General features: G+C 36.4%; 1 protein-coding gene and 1 long non-coding RNA gene across 3 annotated transcripts; one reads left to right on the top strand and one right to left on the bottom strand.

Annotated features, from left to right (window-relative positions):
- The first annotated feature begins 10,892 nt into the window (after window positions 1-10,892).
- LOC110825381 (trichohyalin) lies at window positions 10,893-14,408 on the top strand. Of its 2 annotated transcripts, XM_088221025.1 has the most exons (7): window positions 10,894-11,160; window positions 11,333-11,448; window positions 11,785-11,903; window positions 11,982-12,144; window positions 12,245-12,471; window positions 12,574-12,895; window positions 12,979-14,408. In XM_088221025.1, the coding sequence occupies exons 1-7, from the start codon at window positions 11,002-11,004 to the stop codon at window positions 14,201-14,203; spliced, it is 2,331 nt and encodes a 776-aa protein (XP_088077151.1). In that variant the 5' UTR covers window positions 10,894-11,001; the 3' UTR covers window positions 14,204-14,408. The 2 variants fall into 2 exon arrangements, with proteins under 2 accessions (XP_088077150.1, XP_088077151.1); XM_088221024.1 differs by having other exon boundaries at window positions 10,893-11,160; window positions 11,785-12,144.
- LOC148266105 (uncharacterized) lies at window positions 11,164-11,898 on the bottom strand. Its single transcript, XR_015819473.1, has 2 exons — window positions 11,760-11,898; window positions 11,164-11,475 (listed from the first exon to the last, which is right to left on the bottom strand). It is a non-coding gene; the product is annotated as an uncharacterized LOC148266105 (long non-coding RNA).
- Window positions 14,409-14,542: the final 134 nt, after the last annotated feature.

Here is a 14,542-nt window from a genome sequence, read left to right on the forward strand (position 1 = left end):
TAAAATTTTATAAAAATATATAAAAATTTAATTTTTAAATTAATAAAATTTAATTTAATGTGAATTATGGAAAAAAATAGGTTGAGGACGAAATTGAAAATAATTTTAGAAAAAATAAGTGAAACTTTGGGTTCAGATGGTGCTTGTGAAATAAGAATCCAAAACTGGAGGTTAGAACACAATTAAAAAAAATTGCACCACCTAGGACCGCCTCGTCAGCAACCCCAACGAACTGGAGTACACAGCGTATAAAGACACGATGACTCGGAGCCATGCGAGCTGCCACATCGGAGATTTGCGTGCCCCGCAATCAGCTGGTCCGAAAGCGTTTCTGCGCACGTGGACGATCTGGAACCGTTTCCTCCTCAAGCACGATCGGACGATCGCGATTAAACGAGATGAACGATCCAAATTCGTTTCTTTCTTAAAGGCGATCATACGGCTGAAATCAAATCACGATGTACGGTCCAGATTAATACGATATCGGTATAAATATCTCGCATCACACCAAGCCCAAACCCTAGCCGCTATCCTCCCGTCGGAGAAGAAGAGCCAGTCGCTAGAGAAGGGAGCCAACCGCCGTCCGTCACTGCGCTAGATCTACCTTCGACCGCCAAAAAAGGTAAAAATTATCCTATCCGCTCGGAACTTGATTTTGAAAACACTCATGGCCAAATTGGAGCAAAAAGAACAACAGATGAATCGAAAACCGTGGGTAAAGTCCGGCGGTGCTGCAGTTGGCAAAAAACTGTAACCGCCTCTACTGAGCCCTTCCCGATTCTTGTTTCGTGTTATTTTTCTACCATTGCAATCACCGTTCTATTTTGTACAGGTTGACCGAAGGAAAACGTCCAGCCGTGAAGGTGAGTCGGCAGAGCTACCGCACCAAAAAATTCTACCGCCGTATGGTTTTCCTTTTTTAACCTTTTATGGCCAACTTAGGCCCCCTAACGTGCTTTCTCGCAGAGATTGGTATAAAATTGGCCAAAACTTGCCAAAATTGGCTGAAAACAACTAGGCCGAGGCAAACTACAGCTGCGGGCAGCGATGCCGACGCTGGAGCACAGTGATGTTGTTGTGCCGGAATTTTAAAATTGGCTAGGAAATGATTTTTAACACCGATTTTGGGATTTTGAGATATTTTTAGGTATGTAAAGCGTGTTTCAATCTCTGTAAAAAAATTCAAGAAACTTGGAGACTACTAGTAGGCGCAGTAGAAGTTTGGTATTTCGGACACCGATTCGGATAAGAATCTCTCGTCTTTTTCTCTATTATAGAACTGAAGTTTAATTATAAATAACATGGTATTTTGTGTAATTTAAAAAACTTCGAACGGTATTTTGTATAATTTAAAAATTTTTTAGAATTAATTACAGGTTATTAATGCAATCAGAATCGGGTATTTATTACTGTTTGTCCTGTTTTAACTGATTATTTGATTTTACAGTTTTAAATACAAGATAATATATTAGAATTGGTAAGATGATTCAGTTGTGTTTCCTTAATACATGTATTGCTTGTCTTCCGTGATTTACGGTTAAATTATAAAATTAAAAATTAAAATATAAATGAAAAGTTAATTGGTTAAGTAAATGAGTGAATGATTGTCTTACTGAATATTCTAGGAGATCGTGGACGAACTGGGTACATAAGGAATCCTATCGTGAACGTTATCTTATACCGAACGGGGTATCGATGAATGGTATTTTTGGCACTCATATTAGACAAGGTATGGGGACGGCCCAATTCATCCGCATACCAGACAGGGTATTGAGATATGGTACTTTTGGCGCTCATATCGAACGGGTTATGGGGACGATTCAATTCACCTTCATACCAGACGAGGTATTGAGAGATGGTACTTTTGGCATTCATACCAAACAAAGTATGGGGACAACCCGATTCACCCTCATACCGGATAGAGTATTGAGGGATGATACTTTTGGCGCTCATACCGGACGGGGTATACGGCCAATTGGTTGACAATTTTTTATATGAGTTCACGTGTAATGGGACATCTCTATAGACCTCTAGGGATACCAGTAAGTAAATAAAAAAGAAAAATTGTTGTTTTGGCCACTTGAACATAAGATTATATTGTTATTTGTGTTATTATCTCTATATGGCGGTTTTGAAAATCTCACTACAGTAAATATGCAATAAATGATTTTATTTATGATAAATGAATTTATTTAATTTAAGAGCTCCAGTGGTTATTTTATGATTTTTACCAACATTCATTTCTGTATCGGTGGGTAGTGTGATATTTTTACTAGGCTAGTGTAGCTCACATTTTTATTAACCATTTCATATCAAGATGACCAAAATCCAAATCCCGATCAACAAGGGGGTTTGAATAGTTCACTATCCAAACTCTCTTCAAATGCTAGTGAAGGTCATCCTATAATACCTAATTGTTTACTTTTTATTTATTTCTTTAATTTTTCACTGTTTCTTTTAGAATGATAATTCTCGTATCCCTATCAGGTATTCTAAATTATTGTGTAAAGAATGTAAATACTAACCCTATTATTTTGCTTCCCCACTCAATTTATAATTTATTTCCTTTTAGGTTCTGAAAATTTACAGCAACATTCATGGTAAGGTTCCCTATGTACCTGGTTCTTCTACTATTTCCTAGAATATCCAGTAAAATAACTGTTTCATTAATTCATTTAACTAATAAGTTTCTGTTTACATTTTAATTTCCAGTTTCACAAATTAACCGTAATCACGCAAGACAACAATACATGCATTAAGGAAGTACAACTGAATCATTTAACTATTCTAGTATTTTATCATACATTTAAAGCTGTAAAATCAACTATCAAGTAAACATGACAAATAATAAATAACTAACCAGTTCCGGCTCTATTAATAACTTGTAATTAATTATCAAAATTTTCTAAATTACACAAAATACTATATTATCGATAATTAAACTTCAATTACATAATAAAGAATAAAGTGATGGATTCTTACCCAAATAGGTGTACGAAATACTGAACTTTTTATTGCGCCTATTAACGGTCCTCGAGTTTTTTGAATTTTTTTACAGAGATTAAAACATGTTTCACGTACCTAAAAATACCCCAAAAATCTAAAATCAGTGTTAAAATCCTTTCTCGGCCAATTTTGGGGTTCCGGCACAGCAACACCACGTGCTCCAGCGATGGCACCGCCGCCCACCACGGCAATTTGCCTTGACCTGGCCATTTTTGACCAGTTTTGTTCCTATCCCTGTGAGAAAATGTGTTAGGGGACCTTGATTAGCCGAAAAAAAACCATAAAATAAAAACCTATCGGCGGTGTGATTTTTCGGTGCGGTAACTTCGTCGACTCACCTTTGCAACTGGACATTTTTCTTCGGTCAACCTTTAAAAAATACAACGGTGAACACAATGGTGAAAAAAGTGCATGAAACGAGAAAATGAAAGGGGCTCATTGGAGGTGGTTACGAGTTTTGCCCGCGGCAGCGCCGTCGAGCTTTACCCACGATTATCAGCTCACCCCCTTTTTTTTGCTCTGATATGGCTGCAGGAGTGCTTGTAATCAAATTCTGAGCAGGTAGGAGAATTTTTACCTTTTCTGGCGATTTGAGGAGGCTTTGGTGCGGCGGCGGATGGCGGTCGGCTCCTTTCTCCGGTGGCTGGTTCTTCTTCTCTAATAGGGGGGCTGGTAGCTAGGGCTCGAGTTCTGTGTGATGCGAAATATTTATACTTATTTCGCATTAATCTTTATCGTTCATTACGTTTAATCTTGACGGTTCGATCGCGTATAAGGAAGAAATGAATCTGGATTGTTCATCATATTTGATCTCGACCGTTCGATCGTGTCTAAAGAGGAAACAAATTTGGATCATTCATTGCATTTAATTGTGACCATCCGATCACACTTGAGGAGGGAATGGATCCGGATTATCCACGCGCGCAGGAAGACTTCTAGGTCGTTCGATCGTGGGGCACGTGGATCGCCAGCGTGGCCTCCTACGTGGCACCATGTCAACGTGCCTTGCCACGCGGCGCTTCAATTCGTCGAAGCTACTGATTAGGCTGTCCTACATGGTATAATTTTTTAAAATTGCATTCTGACCAATAATTTGTAATTTTCCTTTAAAAAACACTTTCTGAATCCAAAATTTCACCCCTTTTTTTCAAAATTATTTTCAATTTCATCCCTAACTTTTTTTTCCATAATTTCACATTAAATTAAAATTTATTAATTAAAAAAAAATAGATTTTTATGCATTTTCGAATGTAAAAATTAATCTCGAACCAAATTCTAGGCCAGGGTATTACAGAGATCTTAATAATGAGAGTAAAATTTTTTATGATTTAATTTAAAATGTTCTTAATCGTTTGATCATCAAAATAGAATATTGATAATCCGATAAAATTAATATATATGTGATAGTCTTTATAAGATAAATATTAGTTAATCTCATTAAGTAAATCAAATATGCAGATGATACAAATGGAAAATGATCATTAAATCGACCCAATTGAGAATTTTTAATTGTTAACATTACCTTAAACTGTCAATAAAGTATTTTCTCTTAAAATAATGAGACGTAAGAATTTTTTTATATCTAAGATCATCATACTAATTGACAAGTTATTTGTTATATTTTGATTTTAGACACCTATTGTAATATCAAAATTAATTTAACTGTAATTTAAATTAATTTATAAATATAATTTTTGAATTGTTTAAATTTTAATTTAATGTAAAAATGAAGAAATATAGGAGGGAGATGAAATTGAAAATAATTTTAGGAAAAAAATGGTAAAAATTTGGGTTATGCGGGCATTTTTGAAAGAAAAATTAGAAATCGGGGTTAAAACGTAATTTAAAAAAGTTATGCCATGTAGGATGCCCAATTAGCAGCCCCGACAAGCCAAAACGCACAATGTGGCAACAGACGCTGACGCGGTGTCACGCGGGAGGCCACGCGGGTGATTCGCGTACCCGCAATTAGACAGTCCAGATCCACTCCCACGCGCACAGACAGCCCAGATGCGTGCACTCCCTAAACATGATCGGACGGTCAGATACACTCAATAGTCTAGATCTACTTACTATTTAATCGCAATCAGATGATGCCATCATCCGCAACCGCGTCGGAACCACTTTCGACCGCCAAAATAGGTAAAATTTTCTTCCTTTGCTCAGAATTCAATTTTAAACAACATCATAGCTCAATCGGAGTAAAAACACCGGTGGATTGATCAAAAATCGCAGGCAAAGCACAGTGGCACTGCCGTAGGAAATTTTAAAAATCGCCTCCGATGAGGTCCTTCCCAATTCCTGTTCTGCGAAATTTTTTCGTCTTTGACCGTTTCCTTCTCTACAGGTTGATTGAAGCAAAACACTGAACTCCAAAAGTGAACCGGCGGAGCCACTGCACCGGAGAGCCCACCGCTAGTAAGTTTCTTTTTTTTTTGTCAACCGAGGCCGTTTAATATATTTTGCACAGGAATTGATGTAAAACTGGCCAAATTTTGATCGAAATTGGTTGAAAATAGCCAACTCGAGGAAGACCGCCATCGCGGGCGGCAACGCTATCGCCAGAGGACGGCGGAGCCGCCGTGCTGGAATTTTGAAATTGGCCAAAAAGAGGTCCTGACACTATTTTTTTATTTTTTTCGGATATTTATATGTACTTGTAGCGGTTTTAATCTTCGAAGAAAAATTCAAGGAATCCGGAGACCACCGGTAGGTGCAGTCAACAAGTTTCGCTTTTCGGATATCGAATTATGTAAGAATCTCTTACTCTATTCTCCGTTATAGAATTCAAGTCAAATTTACAATAATACAGTATTTTGTATAATTTAGAAAATATCCATAATTAATTACGAGTTACTAATTGAGCTAGAATCGGAAATTATCTACTGTTGTTTCTATTAATTATTTTTAGGTTTGAATGCATGATAATATTTGATTGATTGATTTTACAGCTTTGAATGCATGTATTGTTTGTTTTATGAGTTTATAATTGAATTGGGAAAAAAAAAGATTAAAAAAAATGAAAAATTGTGTGATTAAGTGAATGGATAGAACGACAGTCTTATTGAATATCTTGGAAGATGGTGGACGGACTGGGTGTATAGGGAACCCTACCGTGAATGTTACCTCATACCGGACAAGATATCGAGCTTTGGTAATTTGGCGCTCATACCGAACAGGGTATGAGGACGATTCGTTTCACCCTCAAATCGGACGGGGTATTGAGCTTTACTGGTTTGGTGCTCATACCAAACGGGGTATGGAGACGATCCGTTAATTTGAAATGTTAAAGGAAAGGGTTCACACATTGTGGAGACATCCTTATGAACTCCTATGGATACCAGTAGGCTGATAAAGGATAGAATTATTATTTAAATCGATTAGATATGAAATCATGATCTGACTTATGTTATTGTCTCTATAAATTGTTTTGTAAATCTCACAACGGTAAGTAGATGACAAAAGATTTTATTTATGATAAATGAATTTGTTTAATTAAGAGCTCCATTAGTTGTTTTGATTTTTCTACCAACCTTCATTTCTGTGTTGGTGAGTAGCATGATATTCTTATTGGGCTAATGTAACTTATTTCTTATTTAACCATTTCAGATCAAGAGTGTAACGACCCCGGAAATTTAAAATGGAATGTATATTAAAAATATCAAATGCGGAAGCGAAGTCAAAAATTCGATTAGCATCCCTTACACTAAAACCAAAAACGTGCTCACAATATAAAAGATCAAACTACCTAAAGGAGAAACTTGAAAGTAAAAGCTACGAATATGACTATAGAGTCTTTAGGCGTCCCCTCCGTCATCCTCCTGCGGAACCGGCTCGGGAACAATGTCTTCCTGATCTGAAATGATTAAATAAGGAATGAGCTACACTAGCCCAGTAAAGACATCACGATATCTCACCGTCACGGAGGTAAAGGTGGGTAGAAAACACAAAAAGACCAATGGAGCATAATTTACAACAAATCCTTTTATCAATAATAAAATCTTTACCATTCACTTACCTCGGTGAAATTCATAAAACAATATACGAAAGCAATAACATCATCATCATCATGAAATCATATATAAACTGTATAACATAATACTTATCAAGCCTTTCGTAATTCAATCGTTACACAATATATTTTTCTCATTTACCAGCCCACTAGTATCTATGGGGATCCATAGGGGTCCCGCTACCCGTTAACTCTTAACACTTGAAATCGTATTCCAGGGTCGTCCCCATACCCCGTCCGGTATGGATGCCAAAATTATAAACCTCATTACCCCGTCCGGTATGAGGGTGAAACGGGCCGTCCCCATACCCCGTCCGGTATGGGCGCTAAAACACATAAGATCTCCATACCCCGTTCGGTATGGGAGACCACAATCCCGGTAGGGTTCCCTACGGACCCGGTCCGTCCACCATCTCCCAGGATATCTAATCAGGCTGACCACATTATACAATTACCAATTTACATAATCTTTCATTCTCTTTTTCCTCAGTCAGCATCATCAATTCACATACAAACAAGCAAAACAGTAATTTATGCCAAACGGACAACATACAGCGTCAATATCCCAGTCATTCAATCCATAATCAGTAAAAGAGTAAAATATGCACACGAAACTATAAAATGAAAATATCAAACCTCATGCTGCATTTAAAACTGTAAACAGGCCAAATAACAGTTAACCGACAAACACACTAGACTCGGGCTCCATTAGCGACCTTAGGCAATTTCACACATTCGTTGATTCAAGAAATACCGTTTTATCATTATTGAACTTTAATACCATGATAGAAAATAGGGTGAGGGGTCCTTACTCGTTTCGGGGTCCGAACACGGCTTCACAGTGCGCCTACAGGCTGTCCCTAATTTTCCCTGAATTTTTTCCGGGGAACTGAAACGCACTACTGGTACCTGCATGTGTTTCAAAAAATCCCAAATTAGGCCCAGGGCCCCTTTCGGCCAATATCGCAACTCTGGCACGGCGGCTCCGCCGTGCTCCAGCGACGGCACCGCCGCTTGCGACGGCACCGCCGCTTGCGGCGGCGATTCGCCTCGGTTTGGCCATTTTCGGCTGTTTCCGGCCGAATTTGGCCACACATCGATCCTTGTGATTAAACAACTCTAGGGCCCTCGGGGGGCCAAAAAAATTACGGAAAATCGAAGCTTACCGGCGGCGGTGCTCTCGGGTGCGGCAGCTCTCCGGTGAAGTTCGTGTTTTGGTGATTCGGCTCTGATCAACCTGTAGAGAAAAGAATGGTGATCACGGTGATATAAAAATTGCATTAAACGGAGGCCGGGAAGGGCCTCATCAGAGGCAAAAACTGAGGAGGGATGCGGCGGCGCCGCTGGGTTTCGGCCGTGTTTTCCGGCCGTTTGGCCGGGATTTTGGCTCCGATTTGGCCACAGGAGAAATCAGCGTAGAAAAACGAGTCGGGGGTATGAAATTTACCTCGATCGGCGGTCAGAAATCCCTCCGGTGCGACAGCGGGTGGCGGCGGCCGGCTTCTGGTTTGTCTTCTCCGGCGAGGGCAGGCGGCTAGGGTTTTGTGGTCTGGTGTGGGGGTCTTATTTATACCCTTTTGCCTTTTGATCTCAGCCGTCCATTTTGATTTAATCTGGGTCGTCCGTTTTTTATTGAATCTGGGCCGTCCGTGCGATTGCATCTGGGCCATCCGATCGCGCATACGCAGATCGCCAACGTGGCCCGTTCCGGATCGACGTGGTCTTGCCACGTGGCAGGTCCCGGTTGGCCGAAGCTGCTGACTGGGTTTGCTGACGTGGCTGCTGACGTGCCCCCCCCCCCCCCCCCTTTTTTTTTTTTTTCTTCTTCAATTTCCCGGGCGCTACAAAGAGGATCAGGATCCAGGGCCCGATCCACAAGAGAGTTACGAGTAGGATACCAGTTTTATTTATTTTCCCTTTATTTCTTTAATTTTTTGTATTTCCTTCAAAAGGGTAATTCTCATAGCATTATTTGGTACTTTAACTTATTGTGTAAGGAATGTAAACCGTAACTAATTATTTCGCTTCTGCACTTAATTTATGATTTATTTCTTTCGAAATTTCGGGGTTGTTACACCTATAGTCATAGAACTATAGTTGAAAGGATGTTGTGTTTGATTAAATACTTGTATAATTAATTATTGATCAAAACGGAATTTGTTAACTTTAGTAATAAGTTTAAACTCAATGTTATCATTTATTATAACGATTAAATTAAAAATTTAGTCAGGGTAATTAAATGAAAGAAAAAAATGATTTTTTATGTTATTCATTAATCAATTATAATTGACATGAAACATACTTAGTTACCTATTAGAATTTTATAGTTAAACTATATCTTAAGGTTAATACAGAACAATAATAATAGAATGAAATATTACATCTTTCTTTAGCACGTTCTTAAAAGTAATTATACATGTCATGTTATCCGGTCGTTGAAGAGTATTATTAGATGTCAAACTTAATTAGTAAATTAGTTTGATAATGAATCGATGGGATCGCACATAATGAGTGTTCTGATTTTTGTTAAATTAATTAATTATTTTAATTATTTGATAATTAAATTAAAATTTTAATTTAATAAAATATTATTATATTTTTTGTTAGTATCAAAGATATAATTAATATTGGAGAAAATTTAAATTTTTTTATTTTTAAAATAGAAAATTAATATTTATATTTTTTATTGTTATATTATTAATATAATAATATAATATGTGTAATTATTATAATAATTAAGATTATTATAAAATTTAATTTAAAATTAAATTGATTTATAACATTATTTTATTAAATAATAATAATTAAAAAATGAAAATATATGTATATGAAATATATATATGTATATGAAATATATAGAGTGTTGAAAAGAAAAAGAAAAAAAGAAGTTAGATGAGTCCAATCTCATTTAGACGTCTACAGGAAAAAGTCAAAAAGAATATAACACTCTTGCCACCTATATATATATATATATATATATATATTACTGGGGATTGAAATAGTGCAGAGAAGAGCTCAAAAAATTAGCAGCACACAAAGGAGAATTTTTTCTGTTAAAATTTTGTGATTACGCTGATTAAAAAGTTAAATATCAAATATTGATTTCTCTGTGGATTCACATAAAATGTTCACATTTTCAAATTATTTTAATTTAAAAATTTGGTATTAAATATGTTTTAAATTTAATTTTTAATCTATAATATAATTTTTAAATAAAAATATATTAAATTAAATTATTTTATATTTTTTAATACATATTATGAATATTGTGCATAAAATATATGATTATTTATATAAAAAATATTTCTAATAATTAAAAAATAAAAATTTTATATTATAATCTTTTTCTAAAACACGTTTAATCTCCTTTTCTTAATGGATATAATTTTTCTAACAAAATATAAATTTTGCACATATATTACATTATTAAAAAAAAACAAATAATAACAAAATAATTTTTTTGTAGTTTTCTTAATATTACCTAATTTAAAAAAGAGACGGAAATAAAAAATAATTATGATAATCAGAGATTATAATAGGATTTCCCTCACGACTAAATCAACGGCTCAAATCTCAGCTAATCGTTGACTTAATTATCTTAAAGATAAAAATAAAATATATAATAACCAGGCAATAAAATTCAAATATTTTGTACCATTTTAATCTTTTTATTACAATTTTTAAATTTAAAAGGGTATTAATGTCTTTTCATACTATCCGATTTCATTCAATTTCGTTCATGCCAATTGGACTATCGTGGCCAAATTAATAAAGTGGGTCCGGCCTATCTAGCCGTTACATTTCGCATCCTCTCTGCCTACGTGGCGCTCCTCCATTTTAAAGTTTCATATTTCTTTTATTAAACAAATCCTCTTTAAAACGGAAATTTGACCGTTAGCTTTGTTTTCCCCTCATCTCAGAAGAGCGCTCTGTTTATCTTCCGCGACAATCAGGAAGAAGAGAAGAAAAAATCTTCCACAGCAATGGCTGTTGATTACGCTTTCAGTGATGAAGATAAGGAGATCGACGAGGGTTTGGGTTTCCCTAGAGCCTACGCAAAGATCTGCAGAGACCACTGTGCTCAACTGTATAGTAATGGCCCTCCTTTCACCTTCATTCCTTATACGTTGCAGCAAAATGAGGTAAACGAAGTAACCCTAATTTCTTTCTCGACTATTTCCCGAGAAATTTACAGTAATTACAGAAAGAAAGTTTTAGATAAGGAAGAAATTTTTCCAGGAGATTCAGAAAACAAACTTATTTCTTTTTCTACTGGTTTTATAATTCTTGTTGTAACGAGATCTGGTTATGCAGATATTGAGAGCTAAGGAAGTAGAACAAATGTTTCCAGTCATGGATCCAAATGCAAAGCCAACTGCCAAGTCAAAGATTTTCCTGAGTCTCTTGTGGAAGCAGCTTAACCATCTGGGGTAACCATTTGAATTTTGCTCTTATCCCTGTCAAAAATGTTTTGGAACAAATTTAGATTTTTTGTATAATTTAGAAAGTATGTGGAATCGCATATAGGAGATTATAAAGATGGAGTTGACATTAAATTCCATGGAATTTGGATTTTATTGTTTTAATTCTAAGTAAAGTTCCATGAAAGCAAAATTTATGTTATTTTAGGTAGGATTTCTATCATTTTCTGAGTTGAAATAAATGTAAATTTACAAATGAATTCCTTATGGATTTTGAATTTGTTCCCAACATAGAATGAGTAAAGGACTATATTACTTACCCAATATATCTTATCTTCGTTCTAGGAATGCTGGTTTTGATCCTGCAGTAATTCGAGTAGACACATATGGCAATGTTCTCTACTACCATGCCGATTCAGCTTCCCCTCTTGCTTGGGAGATTGATCATTGGTTTCCTTGCTCAAGTACTTATTTTCCCTTTCTTTCTTATTTCATCACCCTTTTCCTCTGGCTTCACTTATTGAGGTGTAATGGATTTGTAGGGGGAGGATTGACAGTGCCAAGCAACCTCAGGATCCTGCAATGGCAAGCATGCAAGAAAAAGCACAATAAGCTTGAATTTCTTGTTCCATGGTGGGATCTACAGCTGGGTGTTTCCATAAACCAGTTCTTATCCGTGTTTGCTTCCACAAATTCCGATTTCAGGTGCCATTTTTTTCTTTACTTGTAATCATTCCATTTTTTGCATTTCGGTGTCGAGACCTTGATCATATCGCAAGATTATATTGTTGCATTACTGTGACAGGCACCGAGCATTTTCCTTCTTGTTTAAGGAAGGTGAATATGAGGAATTAAATGATTCACAAACAGTAGACTCACATTGTTTTCCACAACATTTTGTGGAGTCAAAGAAGCAACTTGGCCTTGCTCCTGCTGCTATTGTTGTATCTAGAAGGGACCCTTATGATCCCTCATCGGCTTTGAAATCACTGGACTGCAATAGACAGATAAGGCCACATTCTCCTGTAATTGGTTAGTATCATGAATGGAGTAGATTTAACCTTAATATGTGCATTATTAGTGCCTCTTGAATCTCATATAGACCACATTTTGTTTATCTTTTGTTCTTTTAAGCTGCAAGGAAAGCGAAACCCAGTGCATTAAAAGAGAACGAAAACCCCGATTTCTTTACGAATCCATATCAGGCCATTGTCATGGCGAGAGATTCCCTGAAACAAAGAGAAGAAGCTCAAAGGATGCAAACTGAAATACAGAAACTGGATGAGGATGTGAATGAAATGAGAAGGAAAAATGATGAGGAAAAGGTTACAATTCAAGACTTGGAGATGAAGCTAATAAAGCATAGAAGAAGAGTGGAAAAGTGCAGGAAGTTATCTGAGGCTCAATCATCATATAGGACTGTGCTAGAAAAGATGATTAGGGACGCTATGCACCAGTAAGATTGACAAGTTGCCTGAATATTAATCTGACAATTAACAAAGTGAAAAGATTATTAAATCTCTAATTATTTTACTGCAGGAGTGTCGTTTACAAGGAACAGGTGAGGCTGAACCAGGCTGCTAGTAGTGCACTTATGGCAAGACTGGAAGCGCAAAAAGCAATATGTGATGCTTCTGAAAAAGAACTTCACAAGAAATTTAAACAACGAGATGAGCTTGAGAAGCAGATAAGACCTGAATGGGAAGAAGCAAGAAAGAGATCAAGACTGGATTATTCTTTACTTGAAGAAAGAGAGAATAAGGCCATTCTTCATCTTCCAGGAATCAGACCAAGAATGCCTTTACACAAGGAACTGAGAGTGTTCCTAGATGAAGAATATAAAGCATCAGAAGCTGGTCTGTCTCTTGACAAAGATCAAAGGCCGCAAGAAATAGAAGGGACACTGCAGAATCCTGCAAAACACATCGCAAAAGAGAAGTTCGATGAGCCTGATAAATCCATTATTGCTTTAGTAGATGAAAATTCAATTGAGGATAATCTTCAGAGACTAGAAATTAGAGAAGGAAAGAGACACAGCATTCAATTATCAGCACTTCAAGAATCAGAAATTGAGGAAGATGAAGAGAGCAGAAGGCAACGTGGGAAAGGGAATGTTGAGAGATGGCTCCAATTGCTGTTAGAGAACTCACAAGAAGAAGTGGATACTCAAGCTCAGGACAAAATTGAAGCAAGCAAGAGTGAAGTCATGAACAAGCTCAACCCCAAGTATCCTCAGATGGAGAAGCAAAATGCAAGTTCAGAATCGTCAAAAATTGTTCAAGAAAAAGATCATGGAAAGAGAATGGAAAGAGAAGTGGATACTCAAGTTCAGAATGAAATTGAAGCAAGCAAGAGTGATGAAATCGTCAAAAAGCTCGACTCCAAGTATCCTCAGATGGAAAAGCAAAATGCAACCCACCTGCAAGAAGAGAATAGGAAAATTGTTCAAGAGAAAGATCACGGAAAGAGAATGGAAGAGATTTTTCCTACACAACATAGTAAAACACCAAGACAAGATGACAATTCTTGTGAAATGGAGACAAAGGAAAGAAAGAACAAGAACAGAAAGGAAAGAGTGCTTGTGAGGTCCAAGAGTGCCAGGGCACTTCGACGAATTCCTTCCTCGCCATCACTGATCTTGAAAAAGGGTGTGGACTTCATTAGGAAGAAGCCAACTGTAGTTGGTGATGATGGTGAAGATCAGGCTGTGGGGAACAACTTTATCAGGTCATCCATCAAGTTAATCAAGAAGGCAGTAAAATAATGAATTTTTAATGATTGTTATATGAAATTCCTCATGAGTGACAGCATAGCTTCTTGAGCTGAGAATAATTCAGTAAATTTATGCTCACAATTTTTTTTTAGTTATATATATGTAAAATGTTTAATTTGTGCTAGTTTGTGATAACAGCTTGTTGTTTGGTGATAATAATACAAGTTGCAGTGTGTTTATTCCCAATTGCTTTCAATCATTATGTCCCATATTGAGCTAAGTAAGGAATTTTAATTTTTGGATGTATTAATTGTCAGGTAGTAAGAGTTCTTTTCCAAAGAACAAGGAAAATCTAGAAGAGAAAGAAATTGAACTGTACTCTACATTTTG

The sequence above is a fragment of the Carica papaya genome, chromosome 5 (assembly GCF_054855325.1).
Source record: "Carica papaya isolate Zhongbai chromosome 5, ASM5485532v1, whole genome shotgun sequence".
In the NCBI taxonomy this organism is placed as follows: Eukaryota; Viridiplantae; Streptophyta; class Magnoliopsida; order Brassicales; family Caricaceae; genus Carica; species Carica papaya.

Excerpts from the sequence above, each read along its gene's own strand:
- LOC110825381 (XM_088221024.1), top strand. The coding sequence starts at position 11,002 with ATGGCTGTTGATTACGCTTTCAGTGATGAAGATAAGGAGATCGACGAG. Across the intron at positions 11,161-11,332 it reads ATACGTTGCAGCAAAATGAG|ATATTGAGAGCTAAGGAAGT; the intron begins GTAAACGAAGTA and ends CTGGTTATGCAG. Across the intron at positions 11,449-11,784 it reads AAGCAGCTTAACCATCTGGG|GAATGCTGGTTTTGATCCTG; the intron begins GTAACCATTTGA and ends TCTTCGTTCTAG.